General features: G+C 39.7%; 1 protein-coding gene across 1 annotated transcript in view; it reads left to right on the plus strand.

The window, feature by feature from the left end:
• PPM1H (protein phosphatase, Mg2+/Mn2+ dependent 1H) overlaps positions 1-13,457 on the plus strand; it is a 143,059-nt gene that overhangs the window by 57,935 nt on the left and 71,667 nt on the right. Inside the window, exon 2 of the mRNA XM_067289940.1 lies at positions 11,735-11,903. Coding sequence (XP_067146041.1) covers positions 11,735-11,903 — 169 coding nt within the window. The remainder of the gene's footprint in view (positions 1-11,734; positions 11,904-13,457) is intronic.

The raw sequence follows: 13,457 nt of genomic DNA on the forward strand, positions 1-13,457 counted from the left end.
GGTGAACTCTTGTGCAGCTGGCTGGCACAAGATGATCTCCATAGTGAAAAGAGCTGATGGATTTTCCAAAGGAAGATATAGATCAGTATTTGATGTATGCAGGTGCATAGCACTAAACTATGACGAACCATTTCTTTTTTGTTACTAGTGGACTTATGAGACAAATTTCACTTTTTTCTTTTTCTTCTCCAGAAATGTTAGTTTAAGCTAACAGGACCCATCCTCCCCATCATCTGCCATTTGTTTCTCCATATTGTCCCTTCAGTTTTGCTGCAGTCATATGTTGATCTGAGTTTTAAAAAAAGCAAAATAAAACTTTTTTGCCACACAGGTGTACCTGTGCAACTGAGCAGGAACAGCACAGTGGTGTGGGAAGGTGGAGGTTGCTTATGCCAGCAAAGTCAATGGAGGAAAAGCTTGCGGAAGTTCACCTTCAGTCAGTTGGCTGAGATGTTGGCTTTCTTGCTAGATTTCTGAATTCTTCAACTCTTGAATTCTGCGTGGTTTTCTTCTCAGTCTGCACACAGCTCTGTTTAATATATATTTAAAGTCATGTCAAGGGGATAATAAATTCCTTTTGAATTTCCATTTTCATTCACTGCCTTGGTGTGGATTTCACATTTGTGCAACCTTAATTATAATTTCGGAAAACAAGTTGTTCCTTACTGCAGCAGGATGCAGGGATACAGTAATATTTTGTTATTTCCTGATCTGTCTATCTATATATTTTACAAGTCTTGACAAGATTTTAATTTCACAGTGGCTAGGGAGGAATGGTAAGGGTTGCATACAAATTACAGTTGTCGTTTGGTTCTAGTGTTGGCTTTGTTCTTGTTGTAAGATCTCCCTGGGACTGTTGCTCATTCTGGTTACACCCCAGAGGATCTGTTTCATCAGTGCTGAAGTCAGTTTGTGTTGGGCTCCTCTTTAACCTGTGGGCCGCTTAGGATACAATTAGCTATCCTTGGTTATAGTTGCTTTTAAAATACCTGGTTTGCCCTGTTTGCTGTGTTTGTGCTAACTGCAAAGTACTTGACAGCCTGCAGGTTTTCAGGTATACCTGGATGTATTTGCACATTAGGACTTGGACTGAGATTTTATAGGAGCCAGTGGTGCTTTTGCCATTAACTTCAAAAGGGGTAAGATTCATTATGAAGACAGATTTGCCGTGTAGGTAGGAAAAAGAGTTGTGCCAGAGAAGCCAGTGTGCGGACATGTGGTTGCATGATTCTGTGCAGCCCACGTTCCCACGCAGACTGGAGATGGTGTGACGTCACCTACCTGGTGTCTGGTCGGCACCTTCTGGCGTGCAGCTGGGAGCAGTTGCAGCATACCCCCCAAAACTGCTTTAGCGTACCACAGTGATAGGTGGCGAGCAGACCCTCTGCGTGGATAATGGCAGTGGATTAGGCTGGAAAGGACATGGTTTTATCCAAACCCTAGCACATGTGCACAGAGAGAGAGACTCGCTTCCTCACTGTTGCATACTTGCTCTCAGATAGAAATTCTGCATTCAACCTTGATTCCTCTTCATTTTTATTGGAGCTGATTTTACCAGGGTCCCTACATTGACTCTGTCTTCAGATCATCACTACGCTTGATATTTTGCATCTGTGATGTTCAGACAGCAGAGATTTTAGTACCTTGACCAATTATATGAAAAATAAATGTTTTCAGTGATATAACATTTCACTGAACTTTGAATAGCTTGCCTGAAAAATACCATAGTGTTTTGTATGGACGTGTGTGCGCATACTCGTACACACTCGTATACACACATAACTGTAGTATTTTTTAATCCTGTCTCATATTAAATACTGTCACTTCTAATTTTTTTCAGACTGAAATTTGTGAAGGCTAGTCTTGGAGTTGTCTTACTCCCTAGGAGAATGAATGAACAGTATACAAATGTTTTGATGGATCATCAGGATCTATAAAGATTCAAGATTAAGATAGCTCTCACTGTTCTGCAAACTTTTTTCAGGCTTAGGATGCTGATATTTCATTGGTTTGCATTTAGCTTGCTTTTATAGCTTCAAAAACGAGTTCTAGAAAAGTAATTTTAATAACAGAAGTAGAAAGATTGAGTTGTGAGGCATATTTCTATGGCAGAGAGCCATTGTAGTATGTTTTGTGCATGGCCCCCTTCCTACAGATCTGCCATTTAAAGTTCTTTCAGAGGGAAAGTGGTGGATATAAAACTCTAGCAGCAGGATATAGTTCTTTTCTAAGGTATTCTTAAAAATTACCAGTGTGTGAGTGGCTGTGCATTCATCTTCTACTTGTGGAATATTACATAACATTTTCTTTTTTCTTTCCTTTTTTTTTTTTTCCTTGCCTTGCATTTGGGTGCTCTCATACATACACAGTTTGCTATAATGACTTTTAAAAAACAAATTAGCCAGTTGACTTCTTTCAGGTTGTGGGGGCTTTACAATACCTGCTGTGGCAGAGGAATATTGTGAATAAGGCATTAGTCCTTATCTGTTGGAATGTGTACACTCTCTGTCACACTTGTGAAGATTAGCTTTGGGCTAATTTAAGTTGACAGCTGTATAAAAGGGATTAGTACCATCACCACCAGACTCTTGCAGTTAACTTTCACACATGCTAAATATGAAAGACAGTTTTTTTAAACCTTGGACCAGTTTTGTATATGCAATTTATCTTGATTTCCCTTAACTCTGAGAAAGCTGAGACTGCGGTCTAGAGCATCATTGCCTGATGGTGTGGGATTTACTGAAGTACTTTAAACACATAACTCGCTTCAGTGCAAGTATAAGGGGAGCTTTTATTTACGTACAATTGATAGTGTTCTAGGGAAGAAAGGGTATATTTTGGGATGTGCTTTCAAAAGTAGAGCTTTAGGAAGGAAATTTTTAAAAAATTGGCATTTTGTTTCCTCCATTCATCCTTGTTATGTGCAAACATTCACTTTGGAGCCTATAATCAAGCTAAAATATTTTAAATTCAAGTTAAGAATTCAATTTGGTGAATATTTGGCTGTTTTTATAGTATTGTGCTTGTAGGCAGAGTGAATATTTCTCAGGCCTGGATGCACCTCGCTGCACAGATTAGGGGCAGGCTGCTGTCCCTGGCCCTTCATCAGTTCAACAGGTGTGACTGTGTATTCCTGTCTCATAACTGGGGGTGACTGGACCACAAATACAGTCACGCTTCCCTCTGTCAGCCTTGTGGCTCTGCTGTTTCCTCCTTACGAGACATGCTTGTGTTCAAGATTATCCTCAGCCTTGTGTGCGTGAGGAGTTGAACTGCTCGTGGGATTACGCATGGAAGCGCCTACTTTTTCCCCTGTGTTGGAGTTAGGGAAATGCGGGAACCTGGGTTCTTAATTTGAATGTTGGCTCAAGGGCTGATCCAAAGAGGTTTCTCATCTACATACAGCTCAAAACCACTATCGGTAGATATGTTCTCCCTATGCTGCCAAAAGTCAAATATCCTCTGTCAATGAACTTCCAGTTTCGTCCTTCAGGGTCCTTCAATGCAGCAAGGACCCAAAGGTGGTAAAATAATTGGGAGCAATATGAAGAAAACTCGCACCATCATCACATGTGTGATGTCTTTCTTAAGATTATATCAGGTGCTCCAGTTTCAAGAGTTGCCAATCCTAAATCCAAAGGGTAATTTACACGCTAATGAGGCATGATGAAGTATATTTCTGTAGAGAGATGCTTTGTCTTTCTGCACCTGCTTTGTTTAATGTCTTCTGCTTCAATTTCGGACTCTAACTTGTCATACTAGCCAAAGCTGATACGCATTCCTTGCCTTACAAACAACAAAAATCTAGAAAAATCTAGTGATGCATACTGGGCAGGATTTCAAACTAATTTCCCTATGATTAAAAGCATCATACTTTGAGAATTTACAGGCACAAGTTAGACCAGTGCTTCAAATTTTCTGTGGCCACCCTCAGCCAACCCGGCTGTAAAATGAGTTATGGAAGATTTGGCCTGAGAAAGTTGATGATGTCCAGATGTGCTAAAGCACTTGCCAAAATTCTGTAGTCAATCATATCGAAGCCAGGAGTCTGTTTTCATACTAGGTTCAGGATGGCTACTGGATCTTCTTCAGAGTTTTATGCAAATTTACACCAGTCTGAAGGCAGACTTCCCCAGACTGACTATGCCCCAGACTGACTATGCCCAATTCATATAGGAAGCGTCACTGAAACACTTTCAAGGCTACTTCTTGTGTACCACGTAAATAAGTTCAGAAATGTTTTTCCCACATCAGCAGGAATTGGCTTATTTGAAAATTGACTTACTAAGGAGGAGAGGAAAAAGGTGTTGTTTGCAAATGGGCAAGAAGGACACCTATCAACCCAAAGAGTTTTGTCCCTATTATCTTCCAGGATATTCTTCCTTGCTTAGTTTTTTGAGCAAGCTTTGAACAGACAGCCATACAAAGTTACTTAAGGTAGGACAATGTGAGCAGTCTGACCTGGTTCTCTGCAATTTTACTTTGCTTTCTGGAAAATAAATGGTCATTCCCTTTTATGGTGTCAACTTCACCTTTGCTTTTGCAACTTCTCACCCAGTGTTCATACCCAGTAGAAAAGGAGTAAGAAAGGAAAAGTTGGCAATTAGTATTGCCAACTGTAGCTGAGAGTGCTCAGTCCCAAAGTGAGATCATGCTAACTGCAGCTGCTGCTTGTGTCCTACTGCTCTGGTCCCCTTGGTCTTGCTCAGCATCTGCTGTGGGCTTACGGTCTGTTGCTTACTTGTGTAAGACCTGCATGCTAATTATCAAAAAAGCTGCTCCTCTCGTTTTGGGTAGAGCTTGTTATGACTGATACACCATTATTTTGACCTGCAACTGCCTTCTTCCTTGTTGTTGCTTAATATTTCATCTTTTTTTGGAAAGCATAGTTGGGTGTTATGCCATGGATTAGCTTTTGAGGGTACCCTAGAGGTAACCTGAGAGCAGACTTTCCTTCAGAGATGTTGTTAACTTCAATCTAAAGACAACCTATATCAATCACCATTTAGTGCTCATTTACACTAAACTTGTGACAGAAACTTTTTAAAGCTTTTTTACATTATTTCTAACTTCTTGTTAATATATTTTAAATTTTCAGCATAAATGGTATTTCACTTTGGTAATTGTCTATTTTTATCCCACATTCATTCCTTATCAGCTTAGTATGTGTAGTAGCTTCTAGCCATGTCCTAACGTAATACTGGTAAGATTGCTGATACCAGAAACCATGTTTTCACAGTGTAGCATTGCAAGACTCATGTTTTTGGCTAAACATTCACTTGCTGCTTGGCTAAGACAATGAAAATTTTTTCCATCCCCATGGACTTAGGGAAATGATTAAGGGATGGCTTCTGTTTCTGCCCACAGGAGAAAATACTATTGGGTATTTTGTTTTTGATGTGAGCAATGCAGTAGGGAATGAGTGAAACTGTTGAGCCTGTTTCAAATGCTTCCTTTCATTTGTAGAAGAATTTGAACAGATAAAATGAAATCTCTTTCAAGTCAATTTCCAACACAGAAATAAATCTTGGGAGGGGGAGAAACAGCCACCTACCTGGAAATCTCAGACTGTAAATGAGATGTCACAGAAAAAGGCAGTAGCATCCACTCAAATGCTAATCCATTAAAAAAAAAAGAAGACAGCAATACTTGTATGAAAGAGGATTTTTTCTCACAGTATCTTTAATCCTCAGTCAGGTCAAAAGATGACTCTTGAAACTGCAGAACAAAATTGTAGATGTGTATTACCTAACATTTATAGTATTAATTAATCTGAGTTACTTCTGTGTTATTAGTTAGGCTGGATACAAGCAGTCGTCGTGCTAATGGTTCCAGAGAAATGTGCATGCTCCCCAGCTGGAGCAAGGAGGGAGGCTGGCTGTAACTCTTGTTAGCCGTTGGAAATGGGCAGGTTTTCAGGAGGAGGGAAAGCGCCTGTGGTGCAGCAGCATTGATTTATTCAGTTTCAGAACAATGGCTCTAGGTGCCCGTTGCTCCTCTGAATCCCCAGCCTTAAATTTCCAACCAAAATCAACAAACTGCCCATGGCTATATCCACTTTTGTCTACCTCCCTTCTGCCTGAGCTTAAAGGAGGAGATGAAAAGCATTTATATTTGCCTGGTGGTTAACAAATTTAAGTTTTTCATGGATCAAACAAGAGAGCAGGTTCCACAAGTAAAGGCATCTTGCAGGATGTCTGGCAAGTGCTGCTTTTGCACCTCAGCTGGTTGACTCTGGTTTAAGCTTCCGTGGTGGGTTAACTTTTCCTCCAAGCACGTAAGGTGACTGCATTGTTTTGGGATTTGTTTTTGTTTTGGTTTGGTTTTTTTTGTTTTGTTTTGCTTTTTGATATTGTGGCTGCTCACCTTGTGAACAGCGTAAAGGTCGCTAATGCATTTATTTCTGAAACATGCATACACCAGAACTGCAGAAAGTCACTTTTATCCTCAGCAAATAAATAACGTCAACAAAAGCCCTTGGTTATCATTGTTTAATTTTTGTGATGGTTGAATAAAGCAGCATTTACACTGTATGAACGCAGTATTTCCTAGAAAAATAATTGTTTGACTCCTCAATAACTAGTGTTGTAGTTTGAGATTGTCCATAACCTGAAAATTGATAATGGTCAAAAAAGGAGCATGGTCCAAGTTGTATAATTTACTAAATGTTTAAGATTATGTGTAATCAGAGAAATGGAGTTAGGAATAGAAAATTTCCTTGGGGAAGAAAGATAGAAAGGCATGATTAGCAGAAAATAATTTTTGTTTCGGTGACTGAAAGTGTGTGTGGTGGTGGGGTTTTTTGGGGGCAGATTATTTGAAAGCATGTAACTTGCTTGCATAGTTTTAATGTATTTTTTAAAATATCTTGTGGGTCTCTGATCTTTCAGCCTTTGTTTGAGCAGAGTTGCAGATTTTTCTTATCTTTTAAGTTTACAGAGAAAAGCATTTAACAGTGTGATTTTGCAGGAGATCTACCTGAAAGCAGCAACTTGGGAACATCAAATAATGTTTTGTTTATGACTTTACTTTCTCTTGCTTGGGCCCCTGCAAGCTGGTTTCATTTTCTTTTCACTCACTTTCTTCCTCCTTGAGCTGACCTTTCTCCCTGTAGCCGTCCTCCCAGGATAGCGTCCTGCCTGCCGAGGCTGCTGCTCGGTAGCAAATGTGCATTGCCGGATCCCCCCTCTCTCTGCAGCACTTTCTTTTTAGAAATGTTTTTAGGTATTTTGATGCTCTGATGCCCTACAGATAATGCTCAAAGCCTCAGTAGTAACTTACCCTGCACAACCATAGTCTGCTCAGACCTTTGCTGTGCAAGGGCTTGTGTAGGATGCCTTGACCCAAGCAGCAAATTTTGGAGAGGAGCTGGGACTGGGCATGCTCCCCACTGCTGTGGCACACCCGGGAAAGGGACCGTGGATTGGTGGGGAGGAAATTGTAGGATTTGGGGTGTCAGCATGGCCTTGCAGGAGGCTGCCAGTTATTGCAGCTCACCTAAGCAGGCACTCTGAATTACCCTGTCTGCTTACAGGTTTTATTTCTTAGCTTGGGCAGGTTTGGAGCGTACCTGCGGCCAGTTCCCATGCTTCACTGGGTGCAGCGTAACTCCCTGAGCTGTTGTAGTTGTCTTAGTCTTTATATTTCAACAAGTGTAAGCTGCTGTTGTGTAGGACATCAGTCACAATTTCTGCTAAACTGTTTTCCTTTCTCAGTTACTTTTATCAAGGTATGCTACATGCAAAATTTTGCTAGATTTTTTGAGTTAAAAAAAAAAGTAGTATTGGATTACTTTTAAAAATCTTTTCAGAGTTTGAGATCTTGAAGAGAAGAAAATGCTCCTCTGACAGCACAGCTTGGAACTTCTCAACAAGCAAGCTATAGGTAGCTGTAAAACAGCCAGGGAGTGCTCCACAGAGTAAATATATTTGTATCAACATGAAAAATAAAGGGCTGAGTGGAAATGTTTAAAAAAACTTAAGTCATTGTATTTTTTCCCCAAGAAATTATTATCAAAGCCTGATTTGGATATATTAGATTGGTCTGTTTTGCTCTTCTGAGATAAATTTAGGGTTTTGTAATCAGTGACCCCTGCAACAGGAGTTTCAGAGCTCTGCTCTCTGAATGAAAAATCCAAGTACAGAGTGACCTACATTTCCGTTCAGTCAGATGGGACCAGGGGTCTCAGGGGAAACCAGCAGAATGCTAATTGTGAGCCAGAGCAACTCACTGGCTCATCTGGAGGATCTGCTTTTAGCCAAGGACGTGTCTGAGATAAATCTTGTGAACTACTGAAGCATCGATCAAGGCTGATGCAAGGACCTCTTCAGCTGTGATCAAACCTCACTGTCTCACTGTGCAGGCTTCATGAAGCTCCTGTTTGCAGAGTATGGTGCATTTTTACTAGGGCTTCTATACCATGAACTAAGCCTTTGGATTATTATGGAGCCATGTGTGTTTGACACACTAGAGAGAGCTAATACTGTAAAAAGTTGGACCAGAGGAGCTTCTTATCCAAATTAGATATGTTATTTGAGTTGAAAACTGTAAAGGGGTGGATAACAGATAAATCAGTAATGGGGAGAGGGAAGGGATGGAAAGGAGTTCAGGGCCATGAATGGGGCTAATAAAATAGTCCAAGAACTGTTACAAAAAAAGAGTAGTAATTGCCTTGAAAACATCTCTCTGAGCAAAAGCTAGAGAATTATAGGTGTCTGTCTTTCTTGTGTCCCAACTTTACGTTTTTCTTATTTACATCCATGATAAAATGGGAATGAAGATGACTGTATTGAAGTTTGGGGGGGAGAGAAGGGGAAGGTGTCTTAAGTGTGAGAAAGTAACACTTTATCACATTTTGTTCACTTTCCCAGAGGATCTTTTTTAAGGTGAGGTGCAGGGGGAGAAAAAGAGATGTAAAGGGGAACTGAAAAGCTTGGGCAGTTCAGGCATTTCCTGTAAAGAAGGAGGGAGGTGGTAAGTGTTCCCTAAGCATTTTCAGAGAGGTGTAATTAAGAATTACCTTTTGGAGATATGCACATCTTGTTAGTTCTGCTTTGTTATTTGTATAAGCAGTTTAGATGCAGTTTTTGTCTTTGTAAGTTACTGTCTGAGAGAGTAAGAAGCAAAGTCAACAAAATCAGCACTGGAAAGCTAGTTGAAAGAATTGCCTTGAGGAAGAATTTGAGAAGCTGCATAGAGGAAAGGATTTCAAAAGACAGCGAAGACACAGAGCTGTTTGAAACTCAGTGGAAGGTGTTACTAGCCTCTGTGCTAGGCATCAGAATTAATAATTACCAACACACAGCTCAAGCTTTGAGATTAAAAACTGTGGAGATTCACTGCAGCCCTTTTTCCAGAAGTCAAGGGTAGAAGTATGCCTGTATGCACACTGTGTTTACTTCAAGTCTTCACAAAGATTTCCAAATTAAACTTTTTTATCTGCTGGAGAGGGAAAAACTGGAATTTTGGGAGGGAACATACCTTTCACAGTCCCAGCCCTCCCACCTCAATATGCTTGACACCTGACCCCCATGCATTTTCAGGATTCATCGCTGCCAGGTTCCTTTTGATCATATCCTCTTCTACTAAGGGGTTTGATACATAGGTACAACTTCCAGGTGTTTCATGGCAGCTGACTGCCGAGCTAGTTTGGTCATTTTGTTCTCTTATCCTTTCTAATGTATTCAGTGCCTTGACAGACTTTCTTAATAAGAGCTTTATCAAATGATAGTATTGTGCATAAGTTAGGACAGAGCATCTTCTACCATACAAGTCCTCAAGTCCATTACTAAGCTCAGAGACCAGAGCGGCTTAAATGGAATGATAGTGATTGTTTTAAGGAATAGCTTTTGTCTCTGTTTGTCTTCTGCTTTTTTAATGGGATTGGAAACAATTAGCAACACTGGTGAGGAGACTGCTCAGCTAAATTGAATATTTAGACACTCCTGATATGATAACATTTTATCTTCTTTGCTGCTGCAATGTTTAATCGTGCTTGTAGCATTTGGAACTAAAGGAGTGCCAGTCAGCTGATTTAATTAAGTTATCTGATATTTCTGCTTTCATTTCTGTTTCTGATTATATGCTTCCATTTTTTTTCCTAATATGTCAAGAAAATGCTGACCTTTCAGACAAGAAGCCTACTGCATCTTAATATTTGATCTCCAGTTGTTCAAATGTTAGACACTATAGTTGTTGAGAGTGGCTAATCTGCTCACAGGTGCCTTGCAGCTAGATGCTCTTTAATCTCTGTTCTGTATGCGTGTATCACAAAACAATTTATCCACAGTTGGTGTTTATGTACAAGGAACACTTGTAAACAGCCAGTGGTGTTATGCATACAGATGTTAACTGCAAAAAAAAAAAAAAAAAAGGCCTCTCTCCTGTCAGACTGCAGTATATGACATTTGGTATTGTAAAGAAACTATTTGTTTCTGGAAATGGTTAATTTTAGTGGATGTGCATTTTCCTATAGGGTATGACTGTGTTTCTTCGAATAAGAGCAAAAAATACTCATTTGCATGTAATATAGTGTCATGTTGCCCTTAGAAAATCAAAAGAATATTTTATCTTTAAGACAAGCTGACACAAAATTGACATTTCAGTAGGAATAGGCAAGCTCATGCAAAGAGTCTCCTGCAGGCTTCCTTGAAGTTTTTGTTTTCTTTTCTTTACAACAACTTTTATTAAGGGTTTTTCTATTATGTAACATTTTACTGTAATGAAAACAGGGGAGAGCAAGAAGTCAGATATGTTTTGGACTTGCCATAGGGATTATGATATGCCTTCAAGTTGTTTTACTTTCCATTGGGGGCAGAGGTTGTTTTTAAAAGTCATTGTGTGCCTCATGCAAAACTCGGGCTGCATGACAAGACACAGCCCCAGCTTGCATGGCTTTCCTTGGGAGAGTCAGGGCTGTCAAAGCTCATGTCTCATTGAACACAGCTTCAATTGAAGCAAAATTAGTCTGTTTATGGAAAGATTCTTGTGTAGAAAGTGGGAAATGTGTTTGAACTTGGCAGCTTGGTGCAATTCTCGGGATACCCTTGGACGTCCAAAGTTTGTACCAAGATCTTAGTGCTGAACTCTGAAAGCTGTTGGTGTAAATGAGCTGCTGTGTTACCTGGGGGATAGGACAGACATAGGATTTTTTTGTCTCATTGGGGTTTTTTTGGTCATCTAGAGTAGGTTGTCAGTTATTTCTGTGCTGTGCCTTTAGCACTAACAGCTTAGATTTTTAGCAGGTATTTTGTTCATGCAAGACTTGGGGAACTTGACAGAGTAGACTCCCTTAGCCAAACAATTCATTATTCACTGAAGGTGAATAGAAGGTGCTGGCAGGTAGAAAAGCAACTGGGGCTCTCATGTTTCAACAGGGAGGCGTGTCATCAGACATGACCATCAAGCATTAGTCCATTTTCTTTAAAATGTGTCACAAGTATGGATAATATATGCTTATGATACCATTAGTTCTTATTCAACACTGTTCTATGAAAAATGTTTGTTATGCCAAATATAGGTGTATGGAAGCTATTAAACAAGTACGTGTGCATATGTATGTATGTGTACATGTGTATAAAAGTCAACTATTTTAATTCAGTTCATATTTGCGGTATTTCTGGTCTATGGACCTCTGTCTTTCAGTCACTTATGAGATATAAATGGAGGCTTCTGTGCTTCGCTAATTTGTATATGTCCCTTGTTTTCTTTTTTGTTTTGTTTTGTTTTTTCCTAGGGTAATAAATGCAGGGAAGAGCACACACAATGAAGATCAAGCCAGCTGTGAAGTGCTTTTTGTCAAAAAGAAAACTGGAGGCACTAACTCTACACCAAACAAGAACTCATCAACAAAACGGAGGTCATCGCTGCCAAATGGAGAAGGTCTCCAACTGAAAGACAACTCGGTAAGCAAACTTACATATCTTGTCAGTGGAGCAGTACAAAACAAATATAAAAGCATGTGGTGATGTGACACTAGGAGAAAACCCCCAAATGTTTACTTGCATGTGTTTTCAGTTAGTTCATATTAATGAACTCTGCTTAAATACAGAACACTTAACTCCAGTTTGCCTAGCTCTACTTCCTGTTTTTTAATGTTTTGCATTGAGAAGTCCTCCATGTATCTAATACATTTTAGTTTAAAGATGGGGAGGGGAAGACTCCTTGGATTTTACTTTTTGTATTGTTTCTCAAAGCATAATCCTGTGAAATTTACTGCCGCAGAATCCTGTGCGTTTAATGGCCATAGTTGATTTATCCAATGGCAGTCACTCCAAGCGAGAGAGAATCCCCGTTTATATGGTCACACAGTTTTGTTGAGAGTGGGGTTAGTCATTGGGTTCATTTTACTGAAGAAGTGTTGCATGGAGCAAGCTGGTTTATGCAGCTAGGGGTGAGGTCACCCAGCAGCCTGAATTCAGTGACTGGGGACCGCAGTGTCCTTTATGTGGAGAGTGATACAAATCATGCACTTGTCCATCAGTAATTGTCTTGTGTTCTTCATCTGTTTCTTGACTGGCTAATCACTTCATCCCTTCTTTAAGCATGGGCTCGCGTTCTAGCCCTGATGAGTATCACTTGTTAGATGCAGACATTTAGCCCTGCAACACTGGATGTTGGAGTCGGGCAATGTGGATATGCAATCTCTGTGCTGATGGTTTGTTTTTATTTTCTTATTGCTGCAACCTCTTCAGACTCTGAACAGATTTGCTGGGTTTGCAAGTAGCCTTGCTTTTTTGCTTCTTTCCTAAAATCACCTGTCCGAGTTCCTCTGTGCTGATGTTCCATGTTGAATTTAGGTGGTTATAATTGTTTCAAGTACACACTTGTACGTCTAGGATGAAGGATTGTGTCTTGTGCTTGTTGGGACTGCTGAATACATATATTGTACAGACTATATTGTGTGGCTAATCATCTTCTTCAGAAGGAACTTTTCTCCAAACATTACATGGTTAATGGTTTTAGATTCCTGTATTTTTAATTCAATCTAAATGCATTTCATTATTGGAAAGATGTCTTCACTAGTCTCAGTGGTACCCATCAATATGGTTGTCATACTGTTATGGTATCATGACAGAGCATCTGAAGTGACAAACCAACTGATCTCTGTAGCAGTATATTTTTCCACACTACTTGCCGTTCTGTTCTTTATATGTTCTCTTCTTATCTACAGATTTACTTCTGTTTTCTAGATGACACATGAAGGTGCTATATCACTCATTATTTAACTGTGTAAAACCTATTCTACCGTGTTATTGGACCACAGCTTGTGAATTTAAAATTTTAATATATTTTCCCCAAACAAGCAACATGTTTCTGGTGAAAGTTTTCTACTAGAGGGCAGTCTTACACTAGCAATTAGTAGGATTTTTTCCTTGGTATGTTTTTTTGCTGGTTGACTATATTAAAACAACCACAAAAAAAAACCAAATGTACACATTATTTCTGTAAAGTTTCAA

This window comes from Apteryx mantelli, chromosome 1 (assembly GCF_036417845.1).
Source record: "Apteryx mantelli isolate bAptMan1 chromosome 1, bAptMan1.hap1, whole genome shotgun sequence".
Classification (NCBI taxonomy): domain Eukaryota; kingdom Metazoa; phylum Chordata; class Aves; order Apterygiformes; family Apterygidae; genus Apteryx; species Apteryx mantelli.